We start from the raw sequence: 18,680 nt of genomic DNA on the forward strand, positions 1-18,680 counted from the left end.
TCGGTCCCATTCAGCAGATAGTTATTTAACACTTTTTATGTTAATAAAATCAATGACAGCTATTTGGATGTAATTTTGACGTTAAAGGATCTTACTTTGTTTTTCTATCAGAGTGCCACAGGGAAAATGGAGGAGTTTTTCCTTTTTGGGTCGTTCTTGGAGGCCACAATGATAGACAGAAAAATTGGAGATAAACCCATCAGCTTTGAAGTCACTATTGGTGAGCTGAAGTCAAACACCTGTGATGTCTCTTTTCAAAACATGCACTTTTCAATATGGAAATAGTCAGGCAATGCTTCAGTAATAAAAAAAATTACAGCACCACACGTACACAATTTTCCACTTAGGTAACTATGGTAACCAGATTGATGGAGTGAGTAAGCCTGCATCAGCAAATAAGAAGAAAGAGGATGGAGGGGAGAGTGAAGAAGAGGAGTCTGAGCTCATCCACAAATCCAGCGATGAAGAGGCAGAGGATGATGGAGATCTGATGTCTGTGCCGTCCACCCCTCCTATGAAACCGGTTATTACTGACAGGTCAGAGGTTAGGGAAAGGAAAATGATCAAATGTCAAAGAAATATCGAGTCATCAAACTATCTAGAAATGGTTTTGAGAAAACACTTTACACTGTTAGTGTTCTCTGACTGAAAATCACTTTCATAGGCAAGTTGAATCATATGCAGTTTGTCAAAATCTCACTTTTTAAAAAAATAGATAACAGCTACTGTTGAGCTCTGCATCTAGGAACTGAACTATCCATTTTGCTCCATTTACAGAAATTACTTCCACTTGCCTTACTTTGAAAAGAAACCCTGCATTTACATCAAGAGCTGGTGGCAAGACCAGAGGAGACGGCTCTACAACTCCAATATAATGGACAAGCTAGCAGATAAACTGGTCAGGCTCCCCCTAAAATTGCTATCTGACTGTTAAACTGTCAATCTCCTCCTTCGAAGCTGTTGTTTTAGGGTTATTTTTGTCAAATCGGACATTATAATACTGTTTAAGCATGTGCATGTCTGTCCTTGTAAACAGGAGGAAGGTCTGAATGACGTTCAAGAAATCATAAAAACAGAGAAGGCTTATCCAGAACGCAGACTTAGAGGTGTATTAGAAGAGCTCAGCAGAAGTTGCAGGTGAGAGAATGAAAAAGTGAATCTGAACAATCAAAGTTAACGTATATACAGCACAAATCACAATCAACAATCTTTTGACTTATTCCCTATTCTCCACAATTGAAGTCGATTTGTTACACTGGCAAACAAAGATCAGAATCTATCCGGAAGAACCAAGCTGGACAAGGAGAGGCTGAAGACCTGTATGAGAGAGATGGTACGCCTACATGTCCTATATGGTCTCAGCCTGGACATTAAGAACTGCTGATGGGTTGTTTAATGTAATTTGCATGGTTATATTGTTCACAGGAGAGTATGGCTCAGCAGGTGAAGACTATTCGCTCACAAGTGAAGAGAAACACGGTTCGAGACAAACTCAAGCTAGTGTTCAATTTCCTTCACAGACTTCGTTTCCTGGCAGATGAGGTAAAAGAAATCACATCCCCTTACTACTCCATTCACATTGAGCATCTCAGTCTCAATGTTTTCTTGTTTATTTTCCTTTAAGCCCCAGCACAGCATCCCTGATGTGTTCATATGGATGATTAGCAACAACAAACGCATAGCGTATGCCCGCATACCCTCAAAAGACATCCTCTACTCAATTGTTGGTGAAGAGATGGGAAAAGACTGTGGGAAAGTTAAAGCTGTTTTTCTCAGGGTAACTCCTACTTTATATCCCATTTTCATGTCTTTCTTCCTCTGAATAAACATGTTAGTTAGAAGGAATTAAATTAGGTTGGATATTATGGATGTAAACATTCTGCATTGGTGCTTGTGTTCATTATAGCTGCCCGGAAAGAAAGGCTTTGGGCCTGCTGGCTGGACAGTTCAGGCTAAACTAGAGATGTATTTGTGGCTGGGGTTGAACAAACAGAGGAAAGACTTCCTGAGTGGCCTCCCTAACGGCTTCGAAGAAAACAAGGCAACGAAAGGAACAGGCATACAAGCTGTTCCTCCCATCAGCCTGGTTTATAACAGTAAGATTATTATGTTTTAAATATGAATGGTTAGTACTTTTTTTTTTGCTTCTGTTGAAGGTTGCATGTATGTTAACGCATGTACAGTATGTGATAAGTGACCCTCTATATCCTGTTCTGTAGTGAAGCAGGTGTTTCAGCTGAGGGCCCACATGTATCAGGCTCGCAGTCTGTTTGCTGCTGACAGTAGCGGCCTGTCTGACCCTTTTGCAAGGGTTTTCTTCTCCACCCACAGCCAGGTGACAGAGGTGAGTGTGTGTTGGAGTCTTTGGTTATGAGTGTGCATTTCAAGGTCTGTAAAAATACAGGATTTTTCAGTTTGGCTGTCTCTGCTGTCTGAACAAATATTATGGGTGCTATATTTGTATGTCGGTAACAAATCCATAATAATTTACAGTATTACAGTTTTTGCTGTATTATTTGTATTTATATACAGTATAAACATTTAGACCAGCAGTTCTTAATCCTGGTCCCCCACTCTGCACATTTTGCATGTCTCTCGTTTAACGCACTTGATTCAAATCACCAGCTCTTTAGAAGAGAGCTCCATGAATGAACTGTGTTCCAAATGACATGGTCCCTACACAGTGTTCATTGCTCCCTACTCCCTGCACATGGGAAATCGGTTGAAGTTTACTTTACTTAAGAACAGGGATTTGCACTACACCACTGCCTGCAGCATCTTCACACACAGACAAAACTTACTACAGAAGTGTGCAGGGTTATTTAACCGTAATCATGAGATTTGCATAGTCGTCAAGTCTCGCGTGCTTTAATGCCTTTTGAATGGAACATATATGCTCCTTTCGAACTGGAATCACGGCGGAATATGCTGTTATGTCCACTTCACAGGGCACTTATGGTAGAATGGAACAAACCTCTGAAGCGATAAGAGAAACATACAAAAGAGGATCGCGAGGAGCAGGATTAAGAACCGCTGTTTAAACAATTTTCTAAAATGTTTGCAGTGATGTTAATTACAATTACCACAATTGTTTGTTATCATTGTATTTATTTATTAATTTATACATTGTTCACATGAATACAAAATTAAAAATGTTGATGTTCTTCATTAAATTTGTTTAAGAGCCATTTCCCTGAAAAATAGAGAAGTTAAGAACATTTCAACACCCTTTAATATGAGGAAAACAATTAAAGAGACATTAAAATGTCTGAAGTTGTTATAATCTGACTTTTAAAACTAGAATTACTGTTTTTTAATTTTTGGTTAAAGGACAGAAAGGTCCTCGTAATTGATGAATCATTCATAAACGTTTGTGTATGTATATTTCAGGTCCTCAATGAGACTCTCTGTCCTACATGGGATCAGTTGCTTGTGTTTGATAATGTTGAACTCTATGGCGAGGCTGGTGAACTCCGTGACGACCCTCCAATTATTGTTATTGAACTGTATGACCAAGACACTGTGGTAAGTTTATATGGCAAAACCCAAGACTTATACCCATAAATAAAAGCTAAATATACAAAATTAAATGTCATAGTTTGCTAGTTCAGCGCACAGTTCTGTTGACATTATCCTTTCCATGTATGAGTCACATTAAGAGTGTGTGAAAATGTGCCCTGTTGTCCTGACTTGATGTTTCTTCCTGTTTAAAATCTTCTGGTCCTGGCCTTTTGTTGGACGACATTTTGGCTAAGTAGAGTGTGAACACTTGTTTCAACACTGCTGTCAGTCTGTTTGTATAGCTGAATTCAACAAGGCATGCAAGAAGTGGGATTGCTTGGGACTCTGTCCCAAAAACAAGATCAGATCATTTCCCTTACTTACATGGTGATAAAAACACCCGTTTCCTGTGGCGATAAACTGCCTCTTGCATTCCCTTGGTTGTGACAGTTCAGAGGGTTTACAATTGGATGTTTCTTTGTAGTTGTAGTCTCTACAGTAGTTTGTAGTAATCGTTGCTGTGGTTTATTTCATTGACAGCTGTCAGATATAGCATAAATATTTTATGAACTTTTATGTTCAACACTTAATAAAAATATTTATAATTGCCAACCAAAGCTTGAGTTTCAGATCTTAAAGCCCCAGCAATACAGTAGCTATGATTTGCAAGTGGTTTTACAAGGAATGCGGCCACACTGGCCCCTGGTGTTCAGAGGCAGAACTGCAACTGGTGTTTTTGTGTGTGTTTGTTTGTGGCATCCAGGGGAAAGCTGAGTTCATTGGGCGAACATTTGCAAAGCCACTAACTAAGATGGTTGATGAACACTACGGGCCCCCACGGTTTCCCCCTCAGCTGGAGTACTATCAGATATACAGAGGAAACTGCACTGCAGGAGATCTGTTGGCTGCTTTTGAACTACTGCAGGTACAGGCGGTACACAGTGGCTGTGATCATCTTGAGTGGACTCTTAGTCAATGCTTGGCCTATCTTTTCATAAATGTTGCTTGAATAGCACAGATGCAGATCACTCTTTCTCTTTTTCCTCCCACTTGTATGTGATTCTTGATCTTTTCATGTGATTTCCCATTTCATTTTTCCATAATCCGCCATCTTTCTGCTGTACTCTTCCATGGCAACTTTAACAGATTCCTTATGACGATGAGGAGATCAGGAGGGCTCTTATTGCTGTCCATGACTTTGCTGTACCTCAGATCAAGGTGCAATAAGCAAAATAACAATTTCCCCTCTTTAATTCTGCTTTGTTTTCCATTCTCGTGCAAGTGACTCCATCCTCTTTGCTGTTGCTGTGCTTTGGCTTTTCTCCTGTTTTACAAGGTAGAGGTTTGAAATTAAAACGAGGATTTAATCAGTTTTATTAGTCAGTAATTACTTCAGTCTTTCATCAGTTATTGACTTATATATTTCCATTTTAAAATATCGGTTTATCCACAGATTGGTCCAGCAGGGCGGGCAGCACTTCCTCCAATTGATGGCCCGACTGATTCTGACCGCGGACCCATTCTGCCTGTTCCATTGGGCATACGACCAGTTCTCAGCAGATATCGCATAGAGGTGAAAATACCGCCACAGAAAGCCACAACCACAATTTGATTATGTTAACAATTGCATTTACTACATCGGGAGCTCATATTATTTTTGCATCAGTATTGTTGAGCTCATGGTCATTATTTCTCTCTAGGTCCTGTTCTGGGGTCTGAGGGACCTTAAAAGAATCAACCTGGCCCAGGTGGACAGGCCTCGTGTGGACATTGAGTGTGCAGGGAAAGGGGTTCAGTCAGCCCTCATTCAGAACTATAAGAAGAATCCAAACTTTAGCACGTTAGTGAAGTGGTTTGAAGTGGTGAGTGAAATTATGTATGTAATAAAAATTCTCCACTTCATTTCAGATTTAAAAAGTTAACTTGAGTAATCTTGTGCTGCAGGATCTGCCAGAAAATGAGCTACTTCATCCACCACTCAATATTCGGGTGGTGGATTGCAGGGCATTCGGACGCTTCACCTTGGTGGGGTCTTATGCCGTGACCAGCCTTCGCAAGTTCATCTACAACCCCCCAGACAAGACTGCTAACAACTGGGCTCACACAGGTACCTATCATATACGAATATACTCACTGTAAATCTGAGTAAAATAACATAATACAATATAATAAAACTCTCCTAATGATCTTCTAATTAATATTTGTACAAACATGTATTTGTTGTATTTCAATGATAATTAAATCAGATCACAAATAACTTAACATTTGTTAAATATCCCATCTGCATTTTATTTATAAATAGATTACATATATAATGTCAAATCAGTCAAATTTCAATCATTATTGCATAAAGTTTTATGCTTTACACCATAATGTGTGAGTAACAGCACATTTTCATCTGGGTCGGACACCAGAATTTGCAAGATGATGATCTTGTACCACAATACGTTTTCAGCACCATACATTGCACAACCCTAATATATATATATCAAGCAATTCACTTATAATTGCTTAGACTATTGTTCAAAAGTTGAGTACAGTAACATTTTTCTTTGTTAAAATTCATGTTTTTATTCAGCAAGGACACATTACATTTTTATTTTTTTTTAAAAGTGACAGTAATGACATTTCTATTGTTACAAAATATTTCTTCTTCAAATAAATTCTGTTCTTTTAAATGTTTTATTCATTGCCATCACACAAATTACATTTTAAAATATATTAAAACATAAATATTTCTACTGTATTTTTGACTTCTTTCAAAAACATTTAGAAAAAATTACCGACCCCAACCTTTTAAACTGTAGTGTTACCTACTTATGCCGCTTTTATTTTTAATTCTTGGTACAGACTATATCTTTTTTCCAGCTTTTCTGACTTTTCATTCCTTTTCTCTATTCCTTCTTCCTCTGATCTCTTCATGGTCTTATCCTTTCTGTCCTGGTGCTGGTCTTGGGTCATTGGTTGCTAAATCATATGACCCTGCCCACACCAGCTAGACTGGCCAATGGCTACATGGCTCTCACGAATGGGACCTCTCATTCCCGCCCCCACTCCCGTCCCATTTCTCATCCCTCAGGTGATATTGTGGTCAATATGGACCCTGAACCCAACATTAAGAAGATGGACACAGTTGTGAAGATTGATGCTGTGAGTAGATATGCCCTGCTGTGATAACACACTGTTATGGTTTAGAATACTTCTCTGCTTGGTGTGTTTTTGTTCCAACTGCGGTTCTGTTTGTTTTACTGCTTTAAAGTTAGTGCATCAACAGTCATGTGATGTGTATGCTAGTACGGTATAGTAGAATCTGTTGTGGATGTTGTTTGTATTTGATGTATGTTTGTGTGGCCCTGTCCTTGTAGACCACAGATGCTGTTGTTAAAGTTGACTTGGTAAGTCTTGGTTTGGTTCAGACAGATGTAAATGTTTTATATTTTATTTACATTCATTTGGATTAACATTACAAATGTAACCAAATTACATTTAAAATTAAATCCTTTTTGACTAACAGAATGAGGATGAGAAGGAGAAAGAGAACAAGAAGAAGAAGAAGAAAAAGAAGGGAGAAGAAGTGGATGAAGAGGAGCCGGATGAGAGCATGTTGGACTGGTGGTCCAAATACTTTGCCTCAATAGAGACTATGATGGAGGTGGGAGGGACTTTTAGCATTTTTTATCCTTTGTTTGATATGTAGTGTCATATTGTAATATTTTACTGCAATATACTTAATGTGAATTCAGAATCTCAGAGCCCAGGAGGCCGCTCTGGCAGAGGCAGAGGAAAGAGAAGATTTGGAGATAGCAGGAGAGAGTGCAGGTAACCACAGAGTTTAGCATGGACCTGGTGTAGTGTCTCTGAGTTGAACTAACGTTCTGGTTAGGAACGTGTTCAGATGAGCACTGTCATCCGATATCCATCTCCATTGTAGTCATGACATAAAACCATTAGTATTTTTTTCATGCCATGAATGTCGGACACAAACATTTAGAAACTATTAAAAATCTCAAATTCGGGAACTAATTTTCCCACATATTCTTTTAATTCAATTGAATTTTAATGTATTTGTTCCTTCATACTTTAAGGGAATCCATCAAGTATATTTCTATATAATCTATATGTATTTTGGGTCTTTAAAATAACTCATGGCTTGAAGCATCATTGTTCAGTACAAACATCCATTCAGACTGACATTATAGGTGTTGTGCTCCATATGTTTCTCATTTCCTCATTTCCATCCGTACCTTACCCATTCACCCCTAACCTCAGAGATCAAAGCTGATGACTTTCCTGTGAAAGGCACTAAACTCAAGGAGAAGAGCAAAGACAAGAAGAGCTACAAGGACAAAAAAAAGAACCATGATGGCACAGAAAAACGACCTCTAAAACCAAAAGTTGATGAACTTGTGGTCAGTGCTTCTTGAAAATATTAGCCCACAGCAGTTGTGTTTTTCATTTTTGCTGGATTGTAAACATTTATTTACTTAGACTACTGTTCAAAAGTTTGGGGTCACTGAGTTCAAAAATTCAAAAAAATTTGAATCTTCCTGACCCTTTTGAACATACGTTAGCTACACTGTGATCTGTAGCAATTTAAACTAATTTTAATGTGAATATAAACACCTTTATATCAGGTGTACAATAAAGAGCTGGAGATTGAGTTTGGGAACTTTGAGGACTGGCTCCACACCTTCAACCTGTATAGAGGAAAGGCTGGAGATGATGATGACCACAATGTGGTTGATGATGACAGGATTGTGGGCAGATTTAAGGTAAGATAAGAATATATAATGTATAAATCAGGCTTCAAAATGGCACTATGAACACTTCATTTTGAAATGTTTGAATCTGTCTCCTTGTGAACCAGGGCTCCCTCTGTATGTATAAACTACCACTGTCTGAGGAGATCACCAGAGAGGCAGGATTTGATCCAAACATGGGCATGTTTCAAAGTATTCCTCACAATGACCCTATCAATGTTCTCATAAGGATTTATATCATCAGAGTGAGTGAATTCAACTTTGAATTGTAAGTGTTATTCATACAGTACCATCTCTAAAGTAACATGACTCTCTTCTCAGGCCACAGACCTGCATCCTGCGGATATAAATGGTAAAGCGGACCCTTATATAGTCATTCGATTGGGAAAGTCAGCGATTCGGGACAAGGAAAACTACATATCCAAGCAGCTAAATCCAGTCTTTGGAAAGTGAGTAGGCTATACTATTGTAAACCAACCAAACCAATAAATTGGTATGAGCTCAAACTAGAAAATAATTTCTTGAAAGCACACTCTCCTCACTCTTCTGTCCTTAAGGTCATTCGACATAGAGGCCACATTCCCGATGGAGTCCATGCTGACTGTGGCAGTATATGACTGGGATTTGGTTGGAACTGATGACCTGATTGGTGAGACTAAGATTGATTTGGAGAACAGATACTACAGCAAACACAGAGCCACATGTGGCATTGCATCCAACTACTCTGTGTGAGTACTTTCTTTCTTGTACTTTTTATAGGATATCAGCACATTGAGCAAGAACCTCTCAAATCTTTATAGAGCAACATGTTAAAGTATTTTTATTTTGGGGTTGTCAAATACGTGTCAAATACATTCATTTTACATGAAATAACAATTAATTCATCAAATTAATCACAATTAATTGCATATATCAACACCTGAAAATATGATAATAATAGAGCAGCCATATCCGGCATAATCCTTTCAGTCAAGTTTTTGATCTGTCCAAGGCAAACATCAAGTCTTAATAATTAGTGTGTTAAACTGACAGTCCTATTTTTTGTTTCACTGTGAAACCATCCAGCCATGGTTACAATGTATGGCGTGACCCTCAGAGGCCAACTCAGATCCTTGGTAAGTTGTGCAAAGAAGGTAAATTGGATGGACCCCACTATGGACCTGGTGGGAGGGTCAAAGTTGGAAACCGCATCTTTCTTGGGCCAACAGAAATTGAGGATGAGAGTGGTGAGACATTTACAGAGCTTATACAGAATTTATAATGTTTTTCTCTGATCATATATGAAAAGATATGAATTTCGTTTGGCTTACAGGTCTGAAGAAGCAGACAGAAGAACACTTGGCTCTTACTGTTCTTAGGCATTGGGAGGAGATCCCACGTGTTGGTTGCAAACTCATCCCTGAGCATGTGGAGACCAGGCCGCTCCTCAACCCGGACAAGCCAGGCATAGAGCAGGTACGCAAGGGTGTGCAACAAAATACCACTGTGATTACCAAGGACATACTCCAAGGTTCACCAAGTGACCTTGATGAGATTTCCATCATTGGTAACGCAATTCAGAGCAAGAGTAAATAACTGCATTAACTTTAGCAGATGCAGTTTATTTATGTGTGTTAAATGAGGGAACATAAATGAACATTGTAAAATAAAAAATGTAATGTAACTATCAGCTCCTCGAATTTTCATAATCTCACAGGGAAGGATTGAAATGTGGGTGGACATGTTTCCTATGGATGTACCAGCACCAGGACCAGCCATTGACATATCGCCACGCAAACCAAAGAGGTAGAGTAGATGATTCTGTTCAGACAGATTCTTGCTTTTCCTTAATACACGCTCTTGTAATTTGAGTTTGTTGCGGTTAAAATGTCATTTTGATATGTGCATCAGTGAGTTTAGCCTTGAAGAGGATTAGACCAAAATAGGAAGCTTTAATAATCAGCATGCTGAGATCACATACTCACTCTTAGATCATTACACCTTTGAGCAAGGAACAGACTGCTTTGTTTTCTGGACTGCTTGTGCAATTAATATTCTTTGAATGACTTAAAAGCTCTGGATGAAGAAGTGGCTCTGAATGGCAAATTACCAAACTACAGAATGTCTTTTTTATCTCACTTTATAATGGTTTACTATAATCATATTTAACTGTGTTTACAGTAAAAACAATGATACTACTGTGATTCAGCTATAGTTTAGATACCACAAGGAACCGCGAAACAGATAAAAAAAACTCTAACAAAACAAAAGTTTGTAGATAAAACACATCCTCCTTTTTCTTTTTCCTCTCATACTTACTCTTCTGGCTTCACGCCTCTCATCTGCCTTTATTTTTTAATCATCTAAAGAATGTGCCAGTTTTGTACTGTGAAACTGTCTTACTTTAGTCTGAGATATTCATGCGCTGCAAAAAGTCAAAAAGTGCAGTTGCATTGCATTGCAAATATAAGAAGCTATGTGCACATTCAATGTCATTATCCAATAGTATGCACTGACTAAATTCTAAAAAGGTGAAATCTTTTCAGAGGAAGAGCAGACTATTGTGTTTCAATTAAAGATTATGAAGACAAATTTTAATCAATTACAAGAACAGGAACATGCGCTAAGAAAGTAAAAAAGGTCATGATGATTGCAGTTTTTACCTAATCTAACAAAAAGACTTTGGACATAATTAATAATAGTTTCAAATAATATTTTTCTTTTGACTCCAGTTACTGTAGTTTAGATATTACCACACGACGCACATTTTTGTGTTAAAACACTTTAACACTTTAACACAGTAAGTTGATGATCCCATTCTTTTCATCTCCCAGATATGAGCTCAGGGTGATAATATGGAATACTGACGAGGTAATTCTGGAAGACGATGATTACTTCACAGGGGAAAAGTCCAGTGACATTTTTGTGAGGGGGTAGGTATGGGCAGGTGTGAGAAAAGTGTGTGGTTTAATCGGTTACCTTTGTTTGTTTGTTTCTGTTTTCTTTTGTTGTTTGTCTGTGTTGTTGCGTTTGGTGTTATTTTGTCTATCCCTCCTCCCTGCCCCCATGTCATTGCTGTGCTGTTATCTAGCTTTGAGCTTCGTGTTATTATTTGGAACACTGATGATGTAGTTCTAGAGGACGATGCTTTCCTGACAGGAGAGAAGATGTCTGACATCTATGTCAGGGGGTAAAGACGATACGATCGCATGGCTTGACCGCTCTGCCCACCGCCTGCTGAAATCTGCACCTGCTCCTTCCAAATACCACCTTCCATACAGTTTCAAGTTAAACGGGACCATATCATTCAAAATGATGTTGCTTTCTAGTTATCACCTCTAAATTCACTGTATAATGTTATTTAAAATGAAAGGGGTCATATGATGCTGCTAAAAAGAACATTATTTGGTGTATTTGGTGTAATGAAATGTGTTTATGCAGTTTAAGGTTCAATACACAGCGTCTTTACGACATGGCGGCGACAACAACAAAACTACAGCGAGAATAAAAGTTATGCATTCTTTCTTTGCGTGAACATTTGGGCGGCGTTATGCAAATCTTCCCACATAGTGACGTAGATATGTGGGGGCGTGTTAGAACGAGCCATTTTAGGTAGGCGTGGCTGACTCTTAACTTTTATAAAGAATATGTCTTTGGATTTGAGACTTTAGTCTTTGCAACTTTACAGATCTTCTTTATGCACCAAGAGCTTTTAACACTCCAAAGAGAAAGGAAAAATTGAAATCGCATCATATGACCCCTTTAATTCAATTGGCTGTTCAGTTGAACTCTTTATAAATGGATGCTTTAGGCTGATGATACATACACGGGGCAACTTTTTGAGCAATTTGGCTGGGCAACTTTTTTTGAGCAATGTTGCTTGGGCACTTTCTTATTGAGAATGGGTAACAAATGTCTTTCTGGATACTTTAGATCGGTCGTGGGCTCTGTGTCTCATCTGGTTGCCCATTGGCGGCAACATTGCTCAAAAAGTTGCCCCGTGTATCATCAGCCTTAAGATTTACTAACTGGTATGGTCTTGGTTTATAGAGCCATTTTTGTTTAGTATGTCTTGGGGACTGAGATGGCCTTATCAAATACTGCATGAAAGCATAAGATATGTCTGTTTGCATGCCAAAATCTACTTTTATAATCTGACGTGATATTTGTATACCAATATGTTGCCTAAGGATTTGTCTCGAGGACTTAATCTGTCTCTTTTGAAAAGTTACACATACAATTATGCATGTATTGGATCCATAAAGTTGGCTACTAATGGTTCAAATAAAATCATAATACAGTACCTCTATATGATGTAATGCTGTTGGGACAGACTACTCTTTCAAACTGGTATGCTCTGCATATCAAAGCCTCACAACTTAAAGGAATAGTTCACCCAAATATAAAAATTTGCTTAAAATCAAGATTTAATTTCTTTATCAGAATTTAGCATTACTTCTCTTGCTCACCAATGGATCCTCTGCATTCTGGGTGCTGTCAGAATGACAGTAAAAACAACAGCTTATAAAAACATTTTATTAATCCACAAGTAATCCACACAACTCCAGTCCATCAATTAACATCTTGTGAACTGAAAAGTTGTGTGTTTGTAAGAAACAAATAAAATGCTACATTTCTCCAAATCTGTTCCAATGAGGAAACAAACTCATCTATATCTTGGATGACCTGTGGGTGAATACATTTTCAGCACATTTTCATTTTTGGGTGAACTATTCCTTTAAGTGCAGAAAACATACGTAACCTCGAGACGTTCCCCTTCAGGAACTCGAGCTGCGTCGAACGCTTTGGGAACGAGAATACCAACTGCGCCATACGAGCAAGTCACTGTCTGGTGTGTATCTGGCGAGCACATCAAGACGAAAGGACTTGGGTCCCTGGAGTAGACGCCAGGTCGAGACTGTAAAACCGAATGAATGTGTGCGGGGAGGACCAGCCTGCCGCAGCACAAACATCCTGAAGGGCCACGCCCACTGACAAGGCCTTGGAGGCCGCCATACCCCTGGTCGAGTGCGCTCTGACCCCCATGGGTGACTGGAGGCCAGAGGACTCGTAGGCCAGTGTGATGGCCTCGACCACCCACCGACTCATAGTTTGCTTGGTCGCTGGAACTCCTTTCTTAGGTGAACCAAAGCAAACAAATAACTGATCTGCTTTATGCCACTGTGCAGCTCGGTGAACGTAAGTGTCCAGTGCTCGCACTGGACACAGCAGATTGAGTCTCTCCTGGCCTGCTTCCTGGAAGGGAGGAGGACAAAAGGCCTGTAGTACAATGGGACCCGGCGACAAGGTGGGCCACCGATGTGTTGTCTGTGCGGACAAGCACATGATGTCCCCTTAGGGCTGGAAGGAAGTGTTCTAGAGCTCGAAACACAGCCAACATCTCCAGGTAGTTGATGTGCCACATGAGATGATGGCCACTCATGACCGCTCCCCAACCCATGAGGGAGGCGTCCGTCGTTAGCGTTACACGACGACAAGGAGCCCCCAGCGACGGGCCTTGAGACAGGAACCAAGGTTTCTTCCACATGTCTAAGGCACGTAAGCATCGCCGCGTGACCTTGATTGTGCGAAGCGGGTTGCCCCTCGGGGAAAACCCTTTGGTCCTGAGCCACCACTGCAAGGGTCTCATGTACAGCAGGCCAAAAGGTATCACGTTGGACGCAGCTGCCATCAGACCCAACAGTCTTTGAAACTGTCTGACAGTCAGTGACTGGCCTTCTCTCACTCCTCTCACGGCTGTGAGAATCGCTTCGATACGAGCAGGCGACAGCTGTGCCTGCATCGTTGTCGAATCCCACACCACGCCTAGGTAAGTGGTTCTCTGTATTGGAGAAAGTACACTTTTCTTGGCGTTCAGCCGTAACCCCAGTTCTCTCATATGTGCAAGGACGACATCTCGATGCCGAGCCGCCATCTGCTCTGACTGAGCTAAAATCAACCAATCATCGATGTAATTCATCGATGTAATAGACCGAACGGAAGAACTCGATATTGGTATGCCTCGCCCCCGAAAGCAAACCTCAGGAACTTCCTGTGTTGAGGAAGAATGGATACATGGAAGTACGTCCTTGAGATCTATCGTGACAAACCAGTCCTCGGACTTGATTTGAGACACAATCTGTTTGATCGTAAGCATCTTGAACCGAAATCGTTTTTCCCAAAGCGTTCGACGCATCTCGAGTTCCTGAAGGGGAACTGACTAGATGTCAGGTCTGGCATCTCTTTTTCTTTTCTGTTTCTAGAGAATGCATCTGTGATTTACATGCACTTTTTCAAATGATATTATCAAAGAGTAACAAGCACATAACTCTTCTATGTCATGAATTAATCATCTACATATTCTTTGAACTTTATTATAAAAATATAATAATTTGAACTTCATTCAAATGTTCAATAACATCTATTGTAAATGCAATGACAATGGGGTAGAATTTGGATTATTTCATTTTTTTCCAGTTTTCTGATGCAGTATTGGAGTATCAGCTTTATGTGTATTAATGCTATTTTATGCATGTTGTCTATTCAGTATTTTTGTATGTACATTTCACACATTATAAAAGTGTATAAATGCATGCTTTGTTAAGAACATTTCTGCATGTTTTGTCATGCGACTTATACAAGAAATCACTGATGACCATAAGTGTTCTATGCTTGTTCTATGCTTTTTGTATGAATATTAAAATTGTGTTGCTTGTAACAATTGAAAATCATCTCCCTGCTCAGCTGGCTAAAAGGACAGCAGGAGGATAAACAGGACACAGACGTGCATTATCACTCTCTAACTGGGGAAGGAAACTTCAACTGGCGCTTTGTCTTCCCTTTTGACTATCTCATGGCTGAGGAGAAGATAGTCATCTCTAAGAAGGAATCCATGTTTTCCTGGGATGAGACAGAGTACAAGATTCCTGCTCGACTCACCCTTCAAGTATGGGATGCTGACCATTTCTCTGCAGATGACTTCCTGGGTACGTTCACAATTCAGAAAGACAAAAAAAAGGACATATTATTAGATATTTATGACTTCCTTGAATGTACTCGAGATCATTTTGGCTTTGAAGAATAAACTAATTATTGTAAATAAGATTGTGCTCAGTTAAAAGTTCATGTGTTTGATTCCAAAACAAAAGACATTTTTCATGCTCTGTGTTTATTTTCGCAGGTGCGATTGAGCTGGACTTGAATAAGTTTCCCCGTGGGGCAAAAACAGCTAAGCAGTGCTCTCTCAACATGGTTCTCAAAGAGCATGAGCTACCAACCATCTCCATCTTCAAACAGAAGAGAGTGAAGGGCTGGTGGCCATTTGTGGCCCGGGATGAGAATGATGAATTTGAGCTCACAGTGAGTTAATACAATAAATAAATAAATTAAAAATATTAAAATAGGCATTTCTTTGCCAGATAAAATTATTATTACCCAAATGTTATTTTACATTTGCTTGATAAGTGTATTGAACTGATTGCATAAGATCAATCAGCCTCATTAACATTCTAACCATGTCATGCTTGCAGGGAAAAGTGGAGGCAGAGCTCCATCTATTGACAGCGGAGGAGGCAGAGAAAAATCCAGTCGGCTTTGGGCGTAATGAACCTGAGCCACTTGAGAAACCAAAGTAAGACATAAAGCCGCTCATGCACACACATTTGCTTCCACTCACATGGTGCCTAGCACATCTGAGTAATGATGCATTTTCAGTTTGTGAATAAATATGCAAGATATCATATCTCATATACTGCAGAGTAGAATATGAAAGCCTATTTCTGCCACAAGAGTAAAAAATAAAAAGGTAATTGTGAGGTTAAGTTTAAAATAAGAAATAAAGTTGCATGCAGGTACACTACCGTTTAATTGTTTGGGGTTGGTAAGATTTTTTTAATGTTTTTGTAATAAGTCTCTTATGCTCACCAAAGCTACATTAATTTTTATCACAAATGCAGTAAAAACAGTAGTATTGTGAAATTATTACAATTTAAAATAACAGTTTTCTATTTTTGTCTTTACTGTCACTCAGTTTACAAAATACTATCAATTTAATGAATCCTCGCTGAATAAAAATACTGATTTCTTAAAAAAAGTTTATTGACCCCATGGCAGTGTATAAAATTACAATGTTTATGAAGTAACATTGTGAAATATAAAGTTGCAATAACAAGAAATAAATTGACAATTACCCTTTTATTTTTTACTCTGAGGCTGGAACAGGCTTCCATAGTAGCCAGCATACATGAAGTATTTCGGGTATACGGTCTAAATGATGATGATGTGCTAATTATACGGCTATAGAAAGGAGACATAAAGATTCTCATATAAATACTGTAGATAATTACAGGTATGGCACAAACACTGACAAGTAAAGTGGGCTTAAGTCAGAAGCGTTCTCTCCAGTGAAGAATGCCCCTCTAAAACGGTTAACTTCCCCTTCTAATACTCCCACTCTCCTTTTTCACATCCTTCCTTCCTCCTGTGACTGCCCTTTCCTCCGCCTATCCTTTCCTGTTCATTTCCTTCATTCCAACCCCCATTCCTGTTTTGGAAAAAGTCGTCCAGACACCAGTCTAATGTGGTTCATGAACCCTCTGAAGTCCATACAATACTTCATTTGGCACAACTACCGCTGGCTGATCCTGAAGGCTCTGGCCCTGCTACTCCTCCTTCTCCTCGTTGGGCTCTTCCTCTACTCTATTCCTGGATACCTGGTCAAGAAACTCCTAGGGGCGTGAGGGGAGATGGGAAGACCACTGGTAGCCCACTCTCACTGCCTCTGTTTTCTCTGCTTTCAGTCTCTCTCTGAGCCATTCACAATGTATTTGTCTTTTTGCTACTTACGCTGTCTTTAAAGGCCTAACGTCGACCTGAGGGATTGTGGGTGATAAAGTGTTTTTCATTTTGTCTTTCCTCTATCATTCCATCTTATACTTATCGGCATATCTGTGTGTTGTGATGTACTTCAGGTCTTTGTGGTTATCATTTGCCTCCAGTTTTCTGTCCCAGTTATGGATTTTATGAGATTTATAGTCGACTGTCTGCTACTATGCTTTCTGAACTTCACTTTGTTGCCTGATGTGTCATTGTACTGCTCTGAGCTCAATCCATTGCAAATTTAAAGTATCATGCACATATGTGGTAGTCGTAGGCGAACATTTTTACTAGCTCTGTGGGATAGTTCACACAGAAGTGAAAAATTGTCATCATTTACTCACCCTCATGTCGTTCCAAACCTGTATGATATTTTCTTTCTTCTGTGAAACACAAAAGTAGTAAAAAGTGTCTATACAATGGAAGTCAGTGGGAATATTCATTGGACCCAATTTACTTTATTTGCATTGGCAAAAAGTATATTCAAAATATATTCTTTTGTGTTCAGCAGAAGACATAAAGTCATACAGGTTTAAAAAGATACTTAAGACATTTTCATTTTGAGCGAACTATCGTTTTAAATGGATAATGTGCCTTAAAGAGATTTTACAACTTTGCTATCATCTTACTAACCACTAACATTTGTATTACCTCTCTTCCTCCATCATCCATGGTTTCACCTTTCAACTCACCACCTCTTACCTGCAACTCCTTCACCACCACCACTACTTCCAATCACAGCCGGCCTGACACCACCTTCCTGTGGTTTTTGAGCCCACTGAAGGCCATCCGCTACCTGATATGCAACCGCTACAAATGGCTCATCATCAAGATCATCTTGGCTCTGCTGCTGCTGATCATGGTGGGCCTGTTTCTCTACAGCATGCCAGGCTATCTGGTCAAGAAGCTGCTCGGGGCCTAAAGAGGGGTCAAAAAGGTTCATTTGAGAAATTCTGATTTGACCTTGCCCTCTGAAGTGGCCCTTTTCTAATACTTGATTACAATTTGCAGCACTTCTTTTATTTTTAAACAACATCTTAAGAGTTTACCGTCCCTCATAGTTGCACGCTAAGCATAACGTATCAAATATCTTGACTTTTTCAGTATCAATTTGCATGCCTAACACAAAAAAGATCAATGAACTTGTTTATCTTTCTATTTGTATATTTCAAGAATAATTGGTCATAGGGAGAAAAAAAAGCAGTGAAGTGTCTATTTTTGGTACGAAATTGACTAAACTGGACTAGCGTTTCTGGTATATATTTTCTGGCATATGTTCATATTAATGCATTGCTGAGTATTGGATTGGATTTTGTTGTTATTGTCTACATGTGTATATGTTGCTGCTAAAAGCACAATAAGCATGCAAGTTTGTCTGAAGAAAGATGACTTGTTCATCAGTAGCTACAATCTGAAAAATATTATGATAGGGTTGCAGGCCTCATATATACAGTATGTAATTTAATTACACTTTGCCTTGATATTTGCACTTTCAGTCCATGACACAAATCTTCTGCACTCCAGTAAGATAATGTTGTTTATCCTTTAGAGAAACACAGAAACTAG

General features: G+C 39.2%; 1 protein-coding gene across 2 annotated transcripts in view; it reads left to right on the forward strand.

Moving 5' to 3' along the window:
- LOC107696112 (otoferlin) overlaps positions 1-18,180 on the forward strand; it is a 62,043-nt gene extending 43,863 nt beyond the window's left edge. The window contains exons 16-47 of one of the 2 annotated variants that reach the window (XM_016496288.1): positions 112-220; positions 348-537; positions 778-898; positions 1,037-1,137; positions 1,243-1,333; positions 1,426-1,542; positions 1,625-1,777; positions 1,907-2,096; positions 2,220-2,344; positions 3,391-3,525; positions 4,265-4,426; positions 4,648-4,719; positions 4,955-5,074; positions 5,202-5,363; positions 5,446-5,608; positions 6,497-6,651; positions 6,867-6,896; positions 7,016-7,153; positions 7,245-7,320; positions 7,771-7,910; positions 8,136-8,273; positions 8,369-8,506; positions 8,583-8,710; positions 8,819-8,989; positions 9,327-9,487; positions 9,574-9,716; positions 9,958-10,046; positions 11,075-11,173; positions 14,985-15,226; positions 15,421-15,599; positions 15,770-15,870; positions 17,856-18,180. In XM_016496288.1, coding sequence (XP_016351774.1) covers positions 112-220; positions 348-537; positions 778-898; positions 1,037-1,137; positions 1,243-1,333; positions 1,426-1,542; positions 1,625-1,777; positions 1,907-2,096; positions 2,220-2,344; positions 3,391-3,525; positions 4,265-4,426; positions 4,648-4,719; positions 4,955-5,074; positions 5,202-5,363; positions 5,446-5,608; positions 6,497-6,651; positions 6,867-6,896; positions 7,016-7,153; positions 7,245-7,320; positions 7,771-7,910; positions 8,136-8,273; positions 8,369-8,506; positions 8,583-8,710; positions 8,819-8,989; positions 9,327-9,487; positions 9,574-9,716; positions 9,958-10,046; positions 11,075-11,173; positions 14,985-15,226; positions 15,421-15,599; positions 15,770-15,870; positions 17,856-18,036 — 4,320 coding nt within the window. In that variant the 3' untranslated portion in view covers positions 18,037-18,180. Of the gene's footprint in view, positions 1-111; positions 221-347; positions 538-777; positions 899-1,036; positions 1,138-1,242; positions 1,334-1,425; positions 1,543-1,624; positions 1,778-1,906; positions 2,097-2,219; positions 2,345-3,390; positions 3,526-4,264; positions 4,427-4,647; positions 4,720-4,954; positions 5,075-5,201; positions 5,364-5,445; positions 5,609-6,496; positions 6,652-6,866; positions 6,897-7,015; positions 7,154-7,244; positions 7,321-7,770; positions 7,911-8,135; positions 8,274-8,368; positions 8,507-8,582; positions 8,711-8,818; positions 8,990-9,326; positions 9,488-9,573; positions 9,717-9,957; positions 10,047-11,074; positions 11,174-14,984; positions 15,227-15,420; positions 15,600-15,769; positions 15,871-16,797; positions 17,470-17,855 lie in introns of those variants that run through there. The other variant, XM_016496289.1, reaches the window with a different exon arrangement.
- The last annotated feature ends 500 nt before the right edge of the window (positions 18,181-18,680 follow it).

The sequence above is a fragment of the Sinocyclocheilus anshuiensis genome, unplaced genomic scaffold (assembly GCF_001515605.1).
Source record: "Sinocyclocheilus anshuiensis isolate Anshui unplaced genomic scaffold, SAMN03320099.WGS_v1.1 scaffold306, whole genome shotgun sequence".
Lineage (NCBI taxonomy): Eukaryota > Metazoa > Chordata > Actinopteri > Cypriniformes > Cyprinidae > Sinocyclocheilus > Sinocyclocheilus anshuiensis.